The 22,040-nt window shown below is 40.3% G+C and overlaps 1 protein-coding gene across 4 annotated transcripts; it reads left to right on the forward strand.

Moving 5' to 3' along the window:
• The first annotated feature begins 673 nt into the window (after positions 1-673).
• GORAB (golgin, RAB6 interacting) lies at positions 674-21,042 on the forward strand. 4 transcript variants are annotated; one of them, XM_043999687.1, is made up of 5 exons: positions 674-826; positions 4,575-4,921; positions 8,388-8,494; positions 14,235-14,375; positions 18,700-21,042. In XM_043999687.1, exons 1-5 carry the CDS (start codon positions 766-768, stop codon positions 19,157-19,159), a joined length of 1,116 nt encoding a protein of 371 aa, XP_043855622.1. In that variant the 5' UTR covers positions 674-765; the 3' UTR covers positions 19,160-21,042. The 4 variants fall into 4 exon arrangements, with proteins under 4 accessions (XP_043855622.1, XP_043855623.1, XP_043855625.1 ...); XM_043999688.1 differs by having other exon boundaries at positions 4,575-4,917; positions 8,393-8,494; XM_043999690.1 differs by lacking the exon at positions 18,700-21,042 and having other exon boundaries at positions 4,575-4,917; positions 8,393-8,494; positions 14,235-14,379.
• Positions 21,043-22,040: the final 998 nt, after the last annotated feature.

Consider the following 22,040-nt stretch of genomic DNA (forward strand, 5'->3'; position numbering starts at 1 on the left):
GCCCACTATTTTGAAGACCAAACAAGCAAGAGATCAGGGGAGAGGAAGTAAGCGAGGAGGGAGAAACATAAGGAGGCAAGAGCACAAGCAGAGCCTCGGAGAGACAGAAGGAAAGTCCCAGAGTTTGGGTTGTTTTTTTAAAGGCCTAAGTCTAAACGAGGTTTTGGAGCCTGTTGGCAAAGATGTCCAGCGTAAAGTCTTGCTGATTTGAAATACGGCATGTAGGAACGTCATCTGCAAACCAGGTGACATCGTCCCCTAGACAAGGATGGTAAAGAAGCTGCCTGAGGGGCCTACGAATAAATATTGAAGGGCAAGTTTATGGTCCCGCCCCTTCCGGTTTATCTCCCCCCCCCCTTCCCCCCTCCCCCCGGGCCTCATGGGTCACCCTGTAAAACGCCTTTCAAGAAGCTCAACCTTCTTCCAAAACTCCACGAGGCTGTTCATTTTGTGACCAATAACTACAGCGAGGACGAGACTCTGGAGGAAGGTAAAGATGCACACGGTGCGTGGAGAACGTGTGCTGCGCAGATCTCTCGAGGTGGCCAATCAGGCACAGCTTCGGCCACCTAAACCTACCTGTCCCTGAATGAACGGGAAGGGATCGGGGGTGGGGTGGGGCTTATGTCTGAATGCGGCGCGTTGATTGGCTAATCGCATGGCCCCAGCCGGCGAAGGGCCGGACGTGCTGGGATGGTCGCGTTGGCAGCCGGGGATCCTTGAAGGCTCCAGGAGCCCTGGGAAGCTCCGGAGAGGCGCGGGCGGATGGCGCAAGGATGGGCCGGCTTCTCCGAGGAGGAGCTGCGGAGGTTGCGGCAGAACAAAGGTAACGAGCCGGGAGGTGGCTCAGCCCCTTCGGTCCTGGAGGGAAGAGGGGGCGGGGCTGGGAATGGGTCCGGTGGAGGACCGTGAGCGACCCTTCGGTGGAGATCCAGCCCTGCCCGCGAACATTTATTAAGCCCTTATTGTGTGCCAGGCACGGGGTCGGGGTGGTGGGGGGCTTGGTGCACCAGGTGGACAGATAGCGCTTCTATTAAGCTCTTGCTGGAAGCGCTGAGAATATCAGGCAAAGGCTAAACATCCTGCCCTCAAACAGCTTACTCTCTAATGAAAATAGGTACGAGTGTAAATAAAAAGTATTTGCGAAGTAAACACAAGTAATGGGGGAGGGACGCTTCACCAAAATTCCTCGTGACGTTTCAGCCGAGATTTCAAGATAGTTGGGGTCGGTGGGTTAATAAGCTCTTACTGTGTACCAGGTACATACCTCTGTAGTTATGACCGATTTTTTAAGCGCTTTGCTGGAAGCACTGAGTATACAAAGGAAAAAGCTAAACCTTCTCTGCTTCCGAGAAGCTTATTGTTAAATGGAAACACGTATGTGTATAAGTAAAAAGTATGTGTGAAATAAATACAAATGGAGGGGGACGTATCGGAAGTGCCTAGTGACATTTTAGCTGAGCTGTGAAGAAGATTAGCGTTAGTCGGTCGGTAAGACTATTAAGCGTCTACCATCCAGGTACTATGCTAAGTGCTGGAGGTAGAAGGAATGGCAAAATGTAGGCCCTGCTCTCGAGGTGCTTACAGTCTAATGGAGGATTAATATTTAACTAAATACAAATAAAATACGTAAGTTGCAAGTAATCTTAGAAGAAAGGCACTAAAATTAAAGGGAGCAGAAAAGGCTTCCTGTAAAAATGGGATTTTTAACTGGGACTTAAAAGAAGCCAGGAGAGAGCATTCCACGCCTGGGGGCTAGCCGGTGGTAGGGCCATAAAGTGGGGAGATGGAGTGACCTGTTTGAGGCACTGTAAGGAGGCCAGAGTAACTGGATTATAGAATGTGTGGAAGGAAGTGAGGTTTAAATGTTTGTGGAATTGAATTGAAAGAAGACTAGGGAGGGGGGCAGATTATGAAGGGATTTTATATTTAATTCTGGAGGTCTTAGGGAATCAGTGGAGTTTATTGAATAAGGATGTCATGGTCAAACCTACATCTTCCTAAAATAAGTTTGCTGGCTGAATGGAGTGTGGACTGGAATGGAGAGATATTTGGAGATAGAGGGTTTGTTCTCTTTGGGGAATGTGGAAGATAATCTGTGCAAAGGCTGCAGGGTGGAATGTTGTGGATGAGGAACAAGTAGACAGGTTTAAGTGGAACCTAAGAGCTCATGAAGCATATCAGTGTCAGTCTGTCCATAAGCATCAAGGGCCTACTATTTGCCAGGCACTGTGCCCTGCAGTTACGGGGAAAGGCAGAAAACATGCTCTTGAGAAGGTCATGATCTAATGGAGGTGATAACAAGCAAACAAATATATAGTAATAAGCTATGTATGGGATAAATAGGAAATAATTAACAAAAGAAGGGCACTAGAATTGGGATCTATTGGGAAAGGCTTCCTGTAGAAGGTAGAATTTCAGTTGGAACTTTAAGAAGGGAAGCCAGGATTGCTGAGGAGGAAGAGCATTCCAGTCCAAAGAAAATGACTGGTGAGGAGAGATACAGTATCTCGTTAGTGGAATAGCAAGGAGGCCAGTGTTGCTGGATTGAGGAGTGCATGGCAATAGCGAAAAGGTGGAGGGGACTAAGTTATGAAGGACTTTGATTGTCGAACAAGATTTTATATTTCATCCCATAGGTTGTAGGGAGCCCACCAGAGTGTATTGGGTAGGGGAATGATGTGGTTACATTGTACAGAGTTCACATAAAGGTAGTCTGGATACAGATTGATTGTAAAGGGGATTCCATTTTTAAAAGTACACTGGCTAATATGGTTTGAAGTCAAGAAAGGAAAGAGATCATGACATAGGTGACTCGGCTGCAGGCATGCCAGTATGTTGTTGTCTTGGCTCTCTTTAAGAAGAGAGTTGACTGTGCACAGTCCACAAGTACAAAATCACAACATAAAAAAATGCTTGCCAAGCAGGCGTTTGTGTTTTATCTTAGAAGTCATTGGGAGTTATCAGGCCTTATTGAGTAGAGGAGTGATATGGGCAGACCTCTGCTTGAGGAATATCACATAGGCAGTTGTATACAGGCTGGTGAAGGAGAAGATAAGAAGCAAGGAGACCACTCTGGACACTCATATTAGTCACTAGAGGAGAAATGATTTCGGATGATGGCTTTGTGAATAGAGAAAAGAGAATGGAGATAAGTTGTGGCAGTACAATCAGCAAAGCCTGCCAACTGATTGGTCATAGCTCCAGGGTGGTAATTCTTGGTGAGTGAAAGGATACTGGTACCCTCAGTGGAAATAGGGAAGTTTGGGAGAGGAGAAAGTTTAGGAATTATTGTCAGTAACAGCTTATCTATCACAGGTCTTTGAGTCTAGATGTTAAAGGTCAAAGTGGGGAGGAAAGAGGAACTAGATATATCTTTAATTTTTGCATTTAATAGAGTTTGTGGGGGAACTGTATGAGCCTTAAGTAAATGTCTGTGATTTTAGTTTAGAGAGATAGAAAGTAGAAGGGAATGGTAGTCACATTAATTAGATGAGGTAGAACAAATATATGGAATGGTAGTGGAATATATGGACTAGTTAAAATTTTGCCTGTTTCAAGGAACTTGTGTGTGTTGAAATAATATAAAAAGTCATTTGCAGACCTTAAAGTATTGTGTAAAATGTAAGCTACTAGTATTAGGTGTGAGTTCTGTGTAAATATATGTAAATTAATTTTAACGATATGATTTTTATACTCATGTTTTCATACTTGTGCCTTCTAACTCTATTTTTTTTTTATTTAATTTAATTTTTTTTTGGTGAGGCAATTGGGGTTAAGTGACTTGCCCAAGGTCACACAGCTAGTAGGTGTTAAGTGTCTGAGGTCGGATTTGAACTCAGGTACTCCTGACTCCAGGGTGGGTGCTCTATCCACTGCGCCATCTAGCTTCCCCTCTAACTCTCTTTAAAGAAAGAAAGAAAAAAATGTTTATACTGTCAGGCTTCTTTGGAGAAGCCTAGAAACCATGGTCTCTTTCAGTTCTTAATTCCAAACCATATTTACTAGTGTACTTTTCTAAATATTGAATTTACTTTTTTCCTCATTTCTACTGTCACACTTAATATCAGATATCAAGATGTATTTTGATTCTGTTTGGATGATCTTGTCAACAATCCCTTGAGAAGTTTTCTTTTTCAGTCAATGACATCCCCATCAAATAAAGCTAGGAAGATATTATTAGGGCTTGCCTGGTCATTTTGACCAGAAGGACCCTGAAATAATCTACTAAAGTAGCCTGGGGTGTTAGTAGTTGACTTTAGTGGTGTGATTACTCACAGAAATGAAATGACAGATCTTTCTGAAGTGTGGTTCATAGACGGCCACTCTGCATGCAGTTACATTTCAGAATTGACTATATGGGGAATTTTAACTGAACACCAAAAGTGGGCATGAGTACTGTTTAAGACAGAACTAGAAAATTATTTTTACCACTGTATGTGCAGTATAAAAGATTTAAAAATAGAGATCTAAAAGTTGGTTTCCTGAAGTCACTTTCTATTTTTATTATAGTAGAAAGTGATTTATAATCTGCTACTCTCAAATATGTTGTTTTTTTCTCATAATATACATAGATCCCTTTGATCCCGCTGATCGGCAGAGGCGTCACCCTATGAACAAAAGTCGACAGCAACTACTTCGTGAAAAGGCCCTTCAACAACAAAGCCAAAAGCTTGGACTTCAGGATGGGGCAGCATCTGTACCTCCAGAACAGTTGCTTTCTGCACCAAAACAGAGATCTGACTCTCAGCAGTGTCACCCATCTCCTCCTCTCCTTGTCTCCCCTGGCAATAATGAAAAGCATCCAAGCTTTGGAAATCAACAGAAAAGAGGAGGACTTGAGAATTCTTATAATGCTGATAAAAAAGATGAGACTCCAAAACCAAACTGTAAATTGGAAAAAAAGAAAGTGGAATTGTTAGTAAGTCTATATAACCCATGAAATTGATTCCATTTGCCCTCTTGGTTCCTTCTTTATCATTGGATTTTAGGGAAATTTAAGCTTAATGTCTTAGCTGTTATCATGTGTTCTGACCTAGAAATTTACTGGAAAGGAAAAGTTATTCTTAGAACCTGCAGAGCCCTCCCACTAAGCAATTTGAATGTCAGCCCTCTGACCTGTGTAAAACCACTCACCCTTCAGCTTTCAGAATGGGCCTGCCTGGTCTGAGGAAGAGTGCTGTGGGCAGTAGAAAAGGGTAAAGCACAGGGAAGAGGTGGACAGACACTGGGGATACATTTCAGGTGTGCTGTTTTCACCATATCTCATAATACAGTCTCTGAAAGAAGCTAATTTAGTATAAATGCCAAAGACCTATAGAATTTCCTATTCTTTGACATAAGTAAGGCGTCTGATCATCTGAACTCTAATTCTTTATTTTACATTCACTACTTTTCTTTCTTATCTCTTTAATTTATGACTCCCTGGGGAGATGGGATGCCATTTGTTTTTCTGTCTCATTCTCTCAGGATATCTTTCCAGATTATTGCATTCATCAAATCTCTTCCTGAGACTTGTTCCTAATTATGTAAAAATACTTTACTAAGTACCCCCCTGCAGGTCCTACTGAATATGAAACCAAGTGAGTTAAATGTTTCTTGTCTTCTAAAAGCTGATTATAATACACTTAAGAATTTGAGGGAACCTTGGAACTCATCGAATCTAACTGCTAGATGAAGCATGATGATGCCCTCAACAAGTGGCCATCCTGGAGCTTCGCCATAGAGCTAGCCAGGCACAGGGAATTTGCTGCATTCCAAGGTAGCCCAATCCATTTTTTAATAGCTTGAATTGTTATTTTAAAAATAAATTCTATTAATGTCCTTTTGTTTTGTATAAGTCTTTTATGGGCATAATTATCTACCCCAGAATAGAACCATTCTTTGTCATAAATGTAGTTAAGTAAAGATAACCAGATGTGGTTATGCCTGCCAATGTAAGTAACAGTCTTCTTTGTCATGTGACCACCACTCTAGGTTAGGGTTTCATCCTCATTCCCCTGGACTATTGGAATTGTCTCTCAATGGATCTGCTTGTTTTTTTTAGTCTTTCCTTTCTCCAGTTGGATTTACTACAGGTGCCAAAATAGCCTTGCTAAGGCACAGATCTGAGTACTTATGTCATTGCCCTGCTCAAACATCTTCAGGATCTTTGTCTCACATCCAAGCTCATGCAAAAGCCTTGGCCCTGGGTTTAAGGTTCTCTGCATCTGGATACAAGCCTTTCTGACCTTCTCTTATGTTGCTCCCCTTTACACAGTAACTCTTTCCCAGCAAAACTAGACTTCTGGTTGTTCCCTGAATTTGAAATGCCATCTCCTGCCTCCCCAGATTTGTTTCAGTTGTCATCCTTTCCTTCATGCACTACTTCATTTTATAAAGAATCTTGATATTCCTTGAAGGCTTGGCTCAGGTACCACCTTCTCCTTGAAGTTTTCCGGATGTCATTCTCTCCCTACCCCTCTCTTTTTGTAATGATTTCCTCTTCCTCAGTTTACCTTGCCTAGACTTACCTGTTTGCATGTTTTATCCCCATAATAGAAGATAAGCTCGTTGAGAGCATATTTCATTTTTTAATCTTTATGTCCCCAACATTTTGTACATATTAAGTGCTTTATGAATATAAATTTAATTACCCTCTGGCAGTGTCTCTGAGGATAGAGATGGTATGGTCAGAGTAATAATAATAAGTAGATGAGGAAACCATGGTATCAGTGTTGAAGTCCACTTGTGGAACACTGGGACTTGGAATGGAAGCAGGAAGTCTGGCTCTTAGTGAGAAATTATCTTTATCTAGACCTAACCACATCATGGTTGTAGGGTTGGAGAGGAAAGCATCACTTTGAAAGTTGTTCAGGTTTGCCTTTACTATAGGTTCTTTCCTTCTTATTTCATCCAGCATTTGGTACTTAGCTGGATGAATTTTATTTTGTAGAAATATATTTGAAAGTGGGTAAATTTGAAGAATCATGGAATTTAGGAGTTGGAAGGGATTTTAGCAACTAACTAGTTTAACCCATATTTGATCGGTGTCTGAAGAGAGGGAACTTCTCTCCTTGAGATAGTTCTCATTTGGAGCCTAGTTTTGCCTTTTTTTTTTTTTTTTTTTTTCTGCATCTCCCTGTGGCTCCTGCTTCTAGACTTGAAGACTAAATAGGACAAGTGTACTCCCTCCCCAGCATGATAAACCTTTAAATACTTGGCATGGGCTCAAGCTCCTTCACCATCCTGGCTACCCGCTTTTGTACGTTCTCTACAGCATCCTTCAATATTTGGAACCTATTTATTTTCAAATGTTATGCTTTTCACTGCAGCCTAAGATGACCTTAGCTTTGTGGGTTGCCACATCTTATTGCTGACTCATTGAGTTTCCAGCCCACTATAACTCCTAGGGCTTTTTCGGATTGCTGTCCAACCAAGCTTCCCTCGTCTTGTATTTGAGAGGTTCATTTTTATACCCAAGTGAAAGACTTTATGCTACTCTCTTGAATTTCATCTTACTAAATTTAGTCAGTGCTCTAAACTGTCAGGATATTTTTGGATTTAGGGTCTTAACTAGCCCTTCTAGTTTTGGGTTATCTGCAGATTTGATGACTGTACTATGTCTTTATCCAAGTGATTGATTAAAATGTTAAGCTGAGAAGGTCAGATCACTGAGGTACTCCACTGGAGACCTCCTGCCACCTTGATGCTAAATCAGTAACAGTCCAAGCATTCAGTCAGATTTCATCTGGTTGTGTTATTGTCTGGTCCACACCTCTCTGTCTTCTCCAGGAGAATAACATCATAACTCTATCAGAAGCTCTGATAAGATATAGGTAACCTATGTAGCATTCTCCCTATCTACCAGTTAAGCAAGCCAGTCAGGAAGGAGAAGAGGCAGGTCTGGCAGGACTGAGTCTAGATGTAGCCACCCTGGCTTTTTAGGATCACATTTCTTGTTCTGAATGTTCACTGACCAATCATTGCTCAGTGACTGTTAAGATGACCAAAACTTTCTGTGAGATCAGGGCCATAGATAACAGCTGAAAAAGCATAGTGAGAAGCATCTTCCAAGTAATTTAATTGGATTCCTTTTGTACCGGTAATCTAATGCCATCTAGTAGTACCATTACAAATGATCCACCATACACTGGCATCAGTTGCTTGTTCCTAGATCTCACACATATAAGGGATTCAATGGCCCAGTTTATTTAAACCATTACTTCTGATCAGCCTCTTTATTACTATCAGAATAAGATAATTAGCTACAAATGTGTCCTTAAAACCTCTTAATGGGGACTCTTAACAGGACATTTACACGACCGATTCATTACTTTTGGAGGAGGGAAAGGGAATTGGGGAGATGGGACTCATTTATGTAAACCCAATCTTATTCTTGGTTACTGACCAGGCAGGAAAAATCTCATTGGGAAGTCCTCCAGGAAGAGCAACGACTAATGGAAGAGAAAAATAAACGGAAAAAAGCACTTTTGGCCAAAGCTATTGCAGAAAGGTAAGAAATGTACTAAGGAATGATATCTGTAACCACACAGGCCCTTCCAGTGGGTTTCTTGCCTGTTTTATTGTATTTTCTTAATAACTGTCACTTTAGGGACCAGCAGTGTTATTAATATTTCTATTTTATGATAACCAAAATCTCCAGAGGAAATTTTTCATCCTGGAAAGAGTTCTATCTCTGATATAGTCTCACTTGCTAGCTATGATAATGACCACATCATTTAACCTCTTTGTTCTCTACCCAACTCCCTAGGATTTAGTTGTCAGGCACTAGTGAGATAATGTTTTAACACACCTTCCAGATCTTAAAGCACTTTATAAAGGCTAGCTCTTAAAGAAATTAATTCAGACTATTCATTGGAAGGCCACATACTGAAGCTGAAGCTTAAATGCTCTGGCCACATAATGGACACTTTACGTGGGACTTACGCTGGAAAAGACCCTGATGTTAGGAGAGATTGAAGTCAACAGGAGAAGGGGACAGCAGAGGATGAAATGGATAGAGAATGTCACGGAGGCAGTGAGCATGAGTTTGGACAGACTTTGGGACAGAGCGGAGGATAGAAGGGCCTGGCATACTACATGTGGCCATGGGGATTCTGAAGAGTCAAACATGACTGAACGACTGAACAGCAAATTACTTTTATGCAGTAGCCAATTTCATTGGTGGAGAAGTTTCTACCCAAGGAGTTCCCCACACTAATGAAATGTTAGGTCTGTGCCAAAACTAACACTACTACCAGATTTCTGCCTTGAGAGCTTACCAGGTAGAGATGAACCTGGACCTGTGATGACCAGAACCAAGGAAGAAGATTAGGACTAAGAGTAATGGCTTTGTGCACTTGATGTCCATTTGCATGAAATGTCATCTGTTGTGAAACTCAGAAGTGAGCAGCTTTGTCAGATGCACTTTACAAACAGTAAGACCATAGTTCTCCAGACTAAAGCTTTCTAATACTAAAACTTTATTTTATCAGTTGTTAGAAATATTTAAAAAATGCATTACATCATCAAAGATAATGAAAACTTTTAGGTATCACATCCATAAAACTGGAAAAAAATAATTAAGAAACATAAAAACACTGCTGATGGGTTGTAGAGAAACATAATGTATTTCAGTGAAATTGAACAATTATAGTATCTTTGGAGAGTAATCTGACAGGATTCAATAAAAGTTAATGAATCATACCCTTTGACACAGTAGTTTCTTGGGTGGGGGTTGGGGGGAGGAAGGCAGGCAACATATCCTAAAAGAATTATGGGAAAAAAACTGAAAAAGAATTTGCTACTGAGAAATGTATATAGCGGCATTTTTGTAATTCTAAAAAAATGGAAGCAACATAAATGTCCTGTAGAAGGGGAATGGTTAAAAGACTGACGATTCATCAATGTAATGACATACCATGATGCAGTTAAGACAAAGAATGAGTAGTATAAAGAAACCAAAAGGACTTTGTGAAACAATGCAAGTGAAAAAAATTGAACCAGAAAGAGAGAATATCCTTTAACTGACAGCAGAGAAGGAACACGAATAAAGGTGGACAAGCAGAGTTGTGATGAAAACGTAGAAATGATAAAAACTCTATTTTCTGTGGAAATTAGTTTAATTTAAATGTAAAGAGTTAAAAGCAAGTTCAGTGCGTTGCTTTGATGTTCGTGATTTAGTTCATGCTAAGTCATTTAACTATGAAAAGTATTATACAGTTCCAAGGATACTAATCATAATTAAAATTTTTCATGATGACTTAGGATCACCCTGATGATACCCATTATTAGAGCATGTGCAAAATGCAGTTGGCTTTTTAGTTTTTTGTGTGTCTTCCATCAGTGTCTGTGTGTTTTGTTATACCTGTTACATATGCATCTTGCACGCTCACCACTCTTTCTGTTTTGCTGCTTCTAGTCTGTGAGCTAGTTGACCAGCTAGCTAAGTTTGTTAAGATCTGTATTTGAATTAAGATGTGAGTAAGGGCAATTAGGATAAGGTACAAAGTCCTTTTTTTACAGAATTCAGACTCTTTCTTACTTTAGAATTCTCGCTGTGTGAGGTTGAGGTTATAGGAAATCTGAGCCTCCATAAAGAACTGATTTTTGATCAGCCAGTGGAAAATCTTTATCTTTTTAGAGAACATAAAAGGTACATACTTCCTTTATTATATCCCAGGAAAAGAAATAGTCTTTTTTGTCTGTGTATTTTCCTCTTTACTCCAGTCGATCATTATAAAAAAATAAAAATATATTTACACAGATACCCAGATGTGTGGGACGCTCATCCAAAAATCATAAACATAGTCTTTGTTCTCAAGGATCTAATGACTAAAGTTAAAAAACATCATCGAAAAGGAGACATGTAGATGAGATAAAACGTGAATGTGTGAATGCCAAAAAGTATGGCCTATCAATGTTAAGAATCCAGATGCTCAAATGCATCTATAAACTCCTCAATTTGGGTGTTCCCTCTGGAGATACAAATCATAATACCTCTGTGCCAGTTAACCCTTTGAATTCTTGTCCTCCTGTATGTTTATCACAGAGGAGTATCCTCACCTTGCTAGGATGCCAGGAAAACACAATGGGCTGTGGGCCAGTTAGCTTCACTCCTGCCTCAGGACAATACTGGCCTTTTTTGTTATGCGCTGTAACCTGTTCACAACACCATGTGCTTCTCCATTCCCCTCTTAAGTTTAGGTATGTCAGAGGGTAATGGATTTGGGGATGCCCAGAGGGCCTCCCCTCACCCCCACCCCTCCAGAGGGTTATACTAAGATTGATTGGATTGACTTTGTTGATTGACTCGCTTGGAGTTAGCTTGGTTGGAACCACACCTGCCTGAAGGCCTGGCCCTGGGGGGTGTTCTCTGAACTCTGAGTTCAGCACATTCTGCTCATGGACTGCCCTCAAGTCCAGTGAACCAATACATTTGGGTTTTGCTGGCCAATGAGCTTGGAGTGGTGTGTAGGGACTGCCTCTGGTCTGTAACACAGGAAGCTTCCGCTCCCAGAGGCAGAGGGACTTCCTTTTTTGGCCTGAGGCTCTTAGGTGGTGGTGTCTTTTTCTCTCTCCTCCATCCTACCTAGGCCTTCCTAACTTTTTGAGCCATGTGCTATCTCTCTTTACTAATATCTAATATACTTTAATAAATGCTTAATGCCCCCAAACTGGAGGTAAAGCTTTTAATTTATAAGTAGCAATATATTAGAAACCTCTGATAATTTCCCCCAAACTTGGGACAGAAATAAGGCAACTACATATAATTTTAAACACCACAGGTACTCATTTTTAATTCTTTGGAGCCATTGATATTTCATGTCTTATAAAAACATAAACAAGGTTTTGGTGATAGATATTTTATGAGAGGCAGTGTGATATAGTGATGAGAGTAGTAGATTTGGAGGAAGGAATTACTAGGTTCAAATCTTGTCTCTGACACATGGGCATGTGACTGCGCACCAGTTACTGAGATTGTTTCTTTGTCTGCCCAAAAGAGAAAATACTTCTTGTGTGACTCACATGATAAAAAGTTAAAACACTTTACCAACTGTAATAATCCATTATTATTGATAATTAGAGAATACATGGTTAGGGCAGTAGTCGGGGAGAATACTTGGAGGCAGATTTGTGAAACTTCATCAATTGGACACCAAAGATGACAGACAGCTTGTGGGTCTTTAAAGCAATGTGTGATGGTCAACTTATGTATAGCTCTCTTAAGAAGAATGTCTATGTAAAAAGTGAAATGAGATAGAAACTATTATGTGTAAGTGTGTATTTTAAAGTAGTGTTGAATTACATAAATAGAGAATATGAGTTTCAGTAATTGGTAAGGATAAGAGAAAATTGAGTTGTGAACAGGAAGGAGAATTTAGGTTGAAAATTAAGATCATCTTGACTCAAATAATATGGCAGAAACTGGTCATAGGCCAACATCATACACCAAATATCAAAAAAAGATCAAAAGGGGTACATGATTTAGACATAAACCGTGATACCAGAGGCAATTTAGGAGAGGAAGGAATAGTTTACCTGTCAGATCTATGGAGAGGGGAAGAATTTATGACCAAAACAAGAGAGAGATCATTGTGAAATATAAAATGGATAATTTTTATTACATCAAATTAAAAAGATTTTGCACAAACAAAACCAATGCAGCCAAGATTAGAAAGAAAGCAGAAAGCTGGGGAACAAGTTTTATAGCTAGTGTTTCTGATAAAGACTTCATTTCTCAAATATAGAGAGAATTGAATCAAATTTATAAGAATACATTGACCATTCCCCAATTGAGATTTGGTCAAAGGATATGAACAGGCAGTTTTCAGGTGAAAAAATTAAAGCAATTTATAGTTATATGAAAAATTATTCTAAATTAATAGAGAAATACAAATTAAAACAACTCTGAGGTACCACCTCACACCTATCAGATTGGCTAATACGACAAAAAAAGGAAAATGGTAAATGCTGAAGATGAGGGGAAAGATGGAACACGAATGCATTGTTGGTGGAGTTGTGAACTGACCCAACCATTCTGGAGAATAAATTGGAACTATGCCCAAAGGGCTATGAAACTGTACAAACCTTTGACTCAGCAATACCAGTGCTAGGTCTGTATCCCAAAGAAATCATAAAAAAGGGAAAAGGACCCACATGTACAAAAATATAGCTGCTCTTTTTGTGGTGGCAAAGAATTGGAAATTAAGGAGATGCACACCAAATAGGGAATAGCTGAACACATGGTAAAGGAATGTAATGGAATATTATTGTGCTATAAGAAATGATGAGCAGGCAGATTTCAGAAAAACCTGGAAAGACTTACTTGAACTGATGCTGAGTAAAGTGAGCAGAACCAGGAGAACATTGTACACAGTAACAGCAACATCTTGTAATGATCACTTGTGGTAGAATTAGCTCTTCTCAGCAATTCAGTGATTCAAAAGAATTCCAAAAGACTCATGATGGAAAATGCTCTCCACATCCAGAAAAAGAACTATGGAGTCTGAATGCAGATTGAAGCATACTATTTTCATTTTATTTGTTGGGGTTTTTTTGTTTTGTTTTGTTTTGTTTTTCTTTTTTGTGGTTTTTCCCTTTCGTTCTGATTCTTTTTTCACAACATGACTAATTGGAAATATGTTTAACCTGACTGTACATATGTAATCTTTTTTTTTTTTTTTTTGGTGGGGCAGTGGGGGTTAAGTGACTTGCCCAGGGTCACACAGCTAGTAGTGGCACTCCTGAATCCAGGGCCGGTGCTTTATCCACTGCACCACCTAGCCGCCTCCCGCCCCCATAACTTTTTTTTAAAGATTATCTTGACTCTAAGAATAGAAATGTAGAATTGATCCATTGGACATTAGGAGTTTCTCATGAAGGCTTTCTGAAAAAGGAATGCACTTGTATGGGTATGCCATTACAGTTTGCTCTGAGGCATGTGATTTAAATCTGGGTTGTATAATGACAGGGGAAAAAAAAGAAATCTAGTGGAAAAGCCCCTGATGCATTTGTAGCCTGGAGAGCTGTGTCCAAATGTGGGCTCTCATTCCACTTACTGCACTTACTACCTGTCCCACCTGCCTCAGGTCCCTTTCCCAATATGAACTTTTGCTTCCTCTTCTGTGACTCAGAGATCACAGGGGTTTGTTCTACTAACCTCATCAATCTGAAAGCATAGTACAGATGTGCTTTACTATGTCATTGTGAGTACATCATCCAGAATTAACTTTCTGTTTCCCATTTCCTAGATCTAAAAGGACTCAGGCAGAAACCATGAAACTACAGCGGATCCAGAAGGAGTTACAGGCTCTAGATGACATGGTATCAGCTGACATTGGAATCTTACGGAATCGAATTGATCAGGCAAGCTTGGACTATTCCTATGCTCGGTAAGCACTAACTGTTGGGGGGAAACTATATTTTTTGAAAGAAAAAAAGCATTGAAAAGACATTTTTATTAATGGAGCTGGCCTCTGTGTTGTTTTTTTGGGGGGGAAGGGGGGGAAGCAATCAGGGTTAAGTGACTTGCCCAGGGTCACATAGCTAGTAAGTGTCTGAGGCTGGATTTGAACTCGTCCTTTTGACTGCAGGATGGAGTACTCTATCCACTGTCCCACCTACCTGTGCACCACCACCACCACCACCCCCTTTTGGGGGAGGGGGTGAAGAATAAAAGGGCACTCTTGTTTTTAAAAAATAGGCATTTTTCCTTTAAATATTTGTGTTACTATCTTGGAAATTTAAAATCGAAACATTTCCTCCCAGAACAGCTTTATTCTTTTCTTCCCAATCTATACTACACAAACTGTTTTGATATTATCACGTTTTCCTTGGTTTCAGTCATTGGGGGTTTTTTTGTTTTGTCTTTTAAAGAAAGAAAATATTGTGGCATAATTATAAAATGAACATAACACATGTAAAGAATTACATGGACTTTGCAAATAGATAAAAGAGTAGAAAATTCAATCCAATTTTGGGGGTCTTCCATTCGTTTCAGCCTTGCTTTCATCATTCTGGTTTGTCTCTTGTCACAAGGGAGTTTTGTGTAAATGATTCAGTTGTGCATCATTCTCTGTAACACTAGAAATCAATCAGAATGCCTCATTAGTCCAGGGTAAACCACAGCATCAGAATGTTTATATAACAATTTAATAAAGCGGAAATACTTGGTTGTGGTTTTCATTTCACTGTTTAGTGTTTAAGAAAGAGTCTTGTGGTTCTCCCTGGGACTTTTTTTTTGTTTACTACATGCCATTAGATGTTATGAGTTGAATTTGTTAATTAACTTACTAAATGATTAAGATTCAACTCATCAAGCATTTATTAAGCACCTACTATGTGCTAGGCACCAAGAATACAAAGACAGTGGGGGCAGCTAGGTGGCACAGTGGATAGAGCACTGGCCCTGGAGTCAGGAGTACCTGAGTTCAAATCTGGCCTCAGACACTTAACACTTACTAGCTGTGCGACCCTGGGCAAGTCACTTAACCCCAATTGCCTCACTAAAAAAAAAAAAAGGATACAAAGACAAAAAATACACTCAAGGAGCATACAACTATAATGGGGAAAACAATAGGAACACAGATAAATAAATTATAAAGAAATGTCTTTGGGTGGAAAGGATCAGATTAGGCCTCCTGTAGAGCTAACTCTTATAGGATGATATGTATTCTACGAGGAGGAGATAAAGAGGGAGTACTTGGATTCCATACATGGAGATGGGAGACAGCCAATTCAAAGGCTTGGAGGTGGGAGAAGGAATATTATGTGTGAGGAGCTACAAAGAGACCAGTTTGACTATAATGTAGAGCATGTGAAGAAGAGGAGTATACAGTAAGCTAGGAAAGATAAGTTGGAACCAATTTACAAGGAATGTTAGGCTCCAAACAGAAGTTTATATTGTATCCCAGAGGCAAGAGGAAGCCATTGAAACTTTTGGGGCATGAGAGTGATATGGTCACACCTGTGCTTTAGGAATATCAATTTAGTAACTGTGTAGGGAATGGACTGAAGAGAGGAGATACCAAAGGCAGAAAGACTAATTAGGAGATGATTCCAGTTGTATAGACAAGGTGATGGGGGCCTGAACTGGGGTTTTGTGAATGGAGGAAAGGACACAGATGCAAGAGATGTTGCAGTGGTAGAACTGACCACTGTTAAAGAGGGAGGGGAGAGTTAGGTCCAGATGTCTCTGGGCTTGCAAAATGAGTCACTGGAATGATGGTCATGTCTTCAGCAAAAATGGGGAAACCAAGAAGGAGAACAGATTTGGGAAGAAAAGATGAGTCTTAAATATGCTGAGTTGTGGATGCCTGCAGGCCGTCTGGTTAGAAATATCCAGTAGACACTTGTTGATAAAGACTTTGCTATAGGGTTACAAGTCATCTACTTGAAGGTGATAGTTGAACCCCATGAGGAATCACCCAGAAAGTGTGTAAAGAGAGAGGAGGGAGGACACATCATCTAACAAGTGAGTCTGGAAGGGACAGCCAGGGAGGGAGGAAGAGAACTGTAAATGAGTGATGTCACAAAAGCCCAAGGAAAGGAGTATCAAATGAGACACGTGTGTGAAGCACTTGGCAAATCTTACCATGCCTTATAAACAGGAATTATCAGTGTCCTTATCCAGGAGGAGGAAAGGGCAGATGCTTTAGCTGAGAAGAGACCGTCATATTGGGCAATGAGAGGCCCTTGGTAACCTCAGAGGGAGTAACTGCAGCTGAGCTTTTAGGCAGAACCCACATTTCAAGGGGTTGAGAAGTGAGAAGGGCAGAAGTAGATTCAGTCAGTGCTAATAGCTTTTTTCTAGGAAGTTGGCTGCAAAAAGGATAAGAGGGGGCAGCTAGGTGTCACAGTGAATAGAGCACTGGCCCTGGATTCAGGAAGACCTGAGTTCAAATCCGGCCTCAGACACTTGACACCTACTAGTTATGTGACCCTGGACAAGTCACTTAACCCCAATTGTCTCACAAAAAAAGAAAAAGAAAGAAAAGGATAAGAGAAAAATAGAATGACAGTTTGAAAGTGTAGCTGTGTCAGTGAAGATTGTTCAGTTTTTTTTTAAAGCATAGAGGAGCTTTTTGCATGTTTGTAAGCAGAAGGGAAAGAGCCAGCAGATTGGAAGGGATTGAAAATTAGAGAGAGTGGATGTTTGTCAGGGCAAACTTATAGAGAGAAGAGGGAGATGATGGGTTGAGGTCATAAGTAGAAGTATTAGTTGTGAGAAATCTCTCTTAAAAGATCACTGAGGGGGCAGCTAGGTGTCGAAGTGGATAGAGCACCGGCCCTGGATTCAGGAGGACCTGAGTTCAAATCTGGATTCAGACACTTAACACTTACTATCTGTGTGACCCCTAAGCAAGTCACTTAACCCCAATTGCCTCACCAAAAAAAAAAAAAAAAAAGATCACCGAGGAGGTCAATATTGATTCCTGGAGTAACTCTAAACCTTATCATTTTGTACTTTGAAGCTAATAAGTTTTCTAATTTTTTGTGTAAATGATAGCCTTTCTATGAATATTTCAATGTACTTATTATTTGAACTGGACCTATGATTTCATGGATGGAAGAAATTCCTAGTGCAGCTGTCCTGCAGCTTATAGTCCTAGACAGTTGCTTGGGGTCACTAAAAGATTAAATGACTTGTCCAAGATCACACAGTCCATACATCTCAAAAGTGGGAGTTGAATCCAGGGTTTCTTGATTCTGGGACTGGAACTTTATACTCTATGCTCTGCTGCCTTTTAAAATATTGATATATTTTTAGATGTAATTAGTTGCTCTGTTACCAGAAAAAATCATTCTAAATTGTGCTGTAAGCCTTTCTTGTTAAAGCTACATATAAAAAGAATGTCATGCATGCTTAACATTAACACTGTAAGAAATAGCATCGTTCCAACTTTTGGACAGACCACAGTGAAAGGGGGCAAGTAGAGAAGGAGACAATCTCCCCTAATACATAAGTCTTCTTTGCAAAATATTACTAATTTCTGTATGGCTATTTGTGATAGTGCTTATACTTATGTCATGGGAAAGTTATTAGGAGAACAAGTGAGATAAGATTTTTTTTAATGTTTTATCTCTTTTGAGGAGAAAGACAAGGTAATAAATAGTATGATAGTATACTAGCCCTGCATATTGATTTTGGGGGGATTGTTTAAAAAAAGTATTGGCCTCTCAGATATTTTACCAGGCTGGTCTTATTTATACTTCTTCTTTCCCGTATCTTTCTATCTCTCCTGTCTCCTCACTTGTACCTCTCCCTGTTTTCTGTGGCCTCTGGCCCTTACTAAAACCCTCTCTAATCCAGACACAGACATCTTCTGCTCTTTTTATTGCCCTTCACAAACAACCCCCCCCCCCCTCACACACACACACACACACACACACACACACCCGTGCCTACTTTCAGGAACCCTGAAAACATCTTCACAGAGAGCAGTGAGAACAGAGAAATGCTGTAGCAACACCAACAGGAGGTGGAAGGAAGGGGGAGGTACAGGAAGTTTCCAATATTAATCTGTTAATCCTGGTACTTTCAGCAGCTCATAGACCCATTTGTCTGCCATTTGGTTTTTTTTTCCACTCACTCCTAGGCAAAATAGCACTAATCTGTGGCTGGCCATTCTCATCTCATTTTGAATTGATCGTGTTGGTATTTCAGTATCTCCCTCTAGAGAATGCATAAGCTCATCTTTGTCCATGTGCTTGCAGGAAACGGTTTGACAAGGCAGAAGCTGAGTATGTGGCTGCAAAGCTGGACCTGCAGCGGAAGACCGAGATCAAAGAGCACCTCACAGAGCACCTGTGCACCATCATCCAGCAGAACGAGCTGCGCAAGGCCCGCAAGCTGGAGGCGCTCATGCAGCAGCTGGAAGTGGAAGCTGACGAGGAGAATCTGGAGCTGGAGATCGAGGTGGAGAAGCTGCTGCAGCAGCAAGAAGAAGAAGGAAGAAGACAAGCAGCCCTTTCCGAGGAGGCCCAGAAGCCCCCTGGGAATGGTGTCACTCTAGAAATGGCGGCCGAGGGGAGCAAGGGTCCAGAAGCAGCTGTTGTGCCACGGGTAGAGGGCCCGGATACAAAGGCAGAGACCGGGGCCTGTCTGAATGCGGGCAGGCTGGAGCAGGAAGGGAGAACTGCTGCAGACGCACTTCCTGCCCATCAGGCCACCTGAGGGCACCGGCATCTGTGCTGTCCCGGGTACAGAGTGTGTGATGGGCTGCCATGCCTGCTGCCTTCAGGTCGTGTCCTAGCTCAGTGAAATGTGATCTTTATGTTAATTTTGAATGCCCATTTATGAAGTGCCAAGTAACAGTAATTGCATTTGTATCATTAAGCATGAATGTACTTAGTTATGCCCTTAATCTGGGGCATATGATTTGGTCCTGAGTTTAGTCAACTTCACTCCACCTTATGCTACTACTGCGGCTGCTCTTTTGTCCCCAGCACTTGACCAACCACCAGAGGCCATGCCATGGAGCCGCTTAGCTGCTGGGCCCCACTCTCCCAGGGACCATGTTTTCTCACTCCATGCAGGTGCTCACCCTCCCCCACTCCACCTCTGATTTGCACCCCTTTGTCAGAGGACTATGATCAAAACACTACCATTAGGATACCTAAGGTGTATTACTGAGCTGCTCTCTCGTTCCATTGACTCTCTTTGGGATTTCCCTGACTTTAACTGCCATCCCAGGCCACCACTCCCCGATACCTGGTGTTCCCCACATTAAAATATAAACTGAGCCTTTCACCAGAGTGCTTGGCAAGATAGTAAGTGCTTTCCATTCATCCATTCATCCATTCATCATTAAATTCCTTTACCATCTTATTTCAGAAGGCTGATGTAAAGAATGCAAGAAAACAAACTATGTTGGTAAAATTTTTTAACTTTCCTATTTTTAAAATTGGTTTTCTGATGCCCATTAAAAACACAAAAACTAGAAATAACTTCTAGTGTACAACTTTACCTGAACTGTATTAAATTTTGCTTCGAAAATTTGGTAGTTGTTCTTCATTGACATAGGATTTTTATTTGTTTGAGAGGGAGTGATATGTTAGGAAAGCATCTGTTTCTCTTTTTTACTATTGTGTAAAATGGCTTCCCTCTTCTAAATAGGCTCATTGTTGAAAGCCTCATCTGGACTATAGCATATTTGTTAAACACTCCTCAGGATGTGCATATTTGGCCTATTAGACTGTTGACTTACATTCATTTTATAAATCACAATGGATAGATCACATGAGTTTAGGGCATTGGGTTATTACCCCATCAAACTATTTGAAGACTCTTGGGACAAGTACTGTATACAAAGCAGTGGGTTTCTGCTCTTATTGTTAACTTTGCTTCAGTGCTGCTGGTTGTCTAACTTCAGAAGATTTACCTGTCTTAATATAAGAGTGAAAATGTCATATAACAAGGTGTATCAGGGAATAATTCAGGAATCATTTCTGTTTATGATTTTAAAAGTTTTGTTATTTTTCCTCAATGTGTTTTGTGCATTGGGAGTAAACCTACATAATAGAACAAATTTTTTAATTCTATAACTAATATTGACTTGCTATTATTACCTTAATAGTTTTTCCACTACTTAACTGCCAATTGCCTGGCCAATGTTTTACTCTTTAAACTTGTGTAAATAAGTGCTGTATTCTCATCAGAAAACCTGTGGGGAGTTTTGTATTAAGTTACGATCTGTATGTCACATACCCTAAGAAATACAAGGATTTCTAGACTAAAGTCATTTCAGATAGGGAAAGGAAATGTGCAATACTAATAACTTCTCAGAAAAAAACTTAGAAACATCTTATTTAATGTGTGGACTTACAGATCAGACTAGCTTCACTGTCATTTTCTACTTCTGTGTATGTAGCTATATATTTGTATATTATGCAGTATGATTAGAATATAACAGAGTATTGTTACCGTCATCTTCAAAATTGCAAACACAGGTAAACAATTGCATTTAAATTTATGAATTGTATACATAAAATCGAAACCTTTGGTGTCCAAGTCAATCTTATTTTTCTAAAAAATAAACAAATGAATTTATTCCATTATTTCTTGTCTGCACTGGAAAGCTTGTTTGAAAATATGTGTTGTCTAAGTAACTTGAAAGGAGTATGCCACCATATTCCCTGCCTTGACGTGTGGCACGTGTAATCACTTGCTTTTGATTGACTTACTGCTGGGAAAGACCTAGTTTTACTAAGACTAGAATGTTGGCTTAATGGTTACGTCCTAGCTAAATCTTAATTGAAAACCTTATCCAGTAAGGAACACAGGAGGAAAAAAACATGGGGATGGTTACCCCTAACCAGTGTTGCATAGTGAAAAGAGCCTTGGTGTTGACTGTAACCACAGGGCAAATCATCTTTCTACTCTACTTCTCATTCCTCTCCTGTAGGGTGGAGATAACGATGCTAACACTACCTACTTCATTTGTTGTTGATAACTATAACAGGCCGACTGGCTTTAAATCTGAAGTGCTGAACACCGTTCTTGATGTGATGAGGCCAACAGTTCAGGCAGTAAAATTCACTACCTTCCTTCAAGCTGATTTTTACGGTGTGTGGTGACTAAGTCAGCAGTTTCTTGTGAACTGCTTTCCAATACGACTGTAAAGGACAAATTATGTTGCACTGGAGCTTGTATTTTTTAAATAGTTCCTTCCTCATCTTCCTTGAAAGGGATGTTATCGCTTAGGTCTAAGATCTGATGATTATAGGGGCTAGAAGGGACAAAGGAGTGGAATGACACCCAAAGTCACATAGCAAGAAGCAGAACCAAGATTTGAACCTAAGACTTAGGACTTTAAGTTCACCCGCCTTACTATCCTAGTATATTGTTGGTAATACATGCAGCCAAATGCTACTATGTCAGATTTCTGCAAAATCAGTTGTTATGGATCTAATCCCTTGGAGAAACAAGAATAGAGAGGTGGTTCCAGATAAGGAACTTTCAATGCTAAGATTCTTACCCCTTTATTCATGCTAATTTTTAATGGCTAAATGTTAATACCATCAGGGTGCTCAAATTTGATTTCTGGTTCTGCCAG

Source organism: Dromiciops gliroides, chromosome 4 (assembly GCF_019393635.1).
Source record: "Dromiciops gliroides isolate mDroGli1 chromosome 4, mDroGli1.pri, whole genome shotgun sequence".
NCBI classification, from domain to species: domain Eukaryota; kingdom Metazoa; phylum Chordata; class Mammalia; order Microbiotheria; family Microbiotheriidae; genus Dromiciops; species Dromiciops gliroides.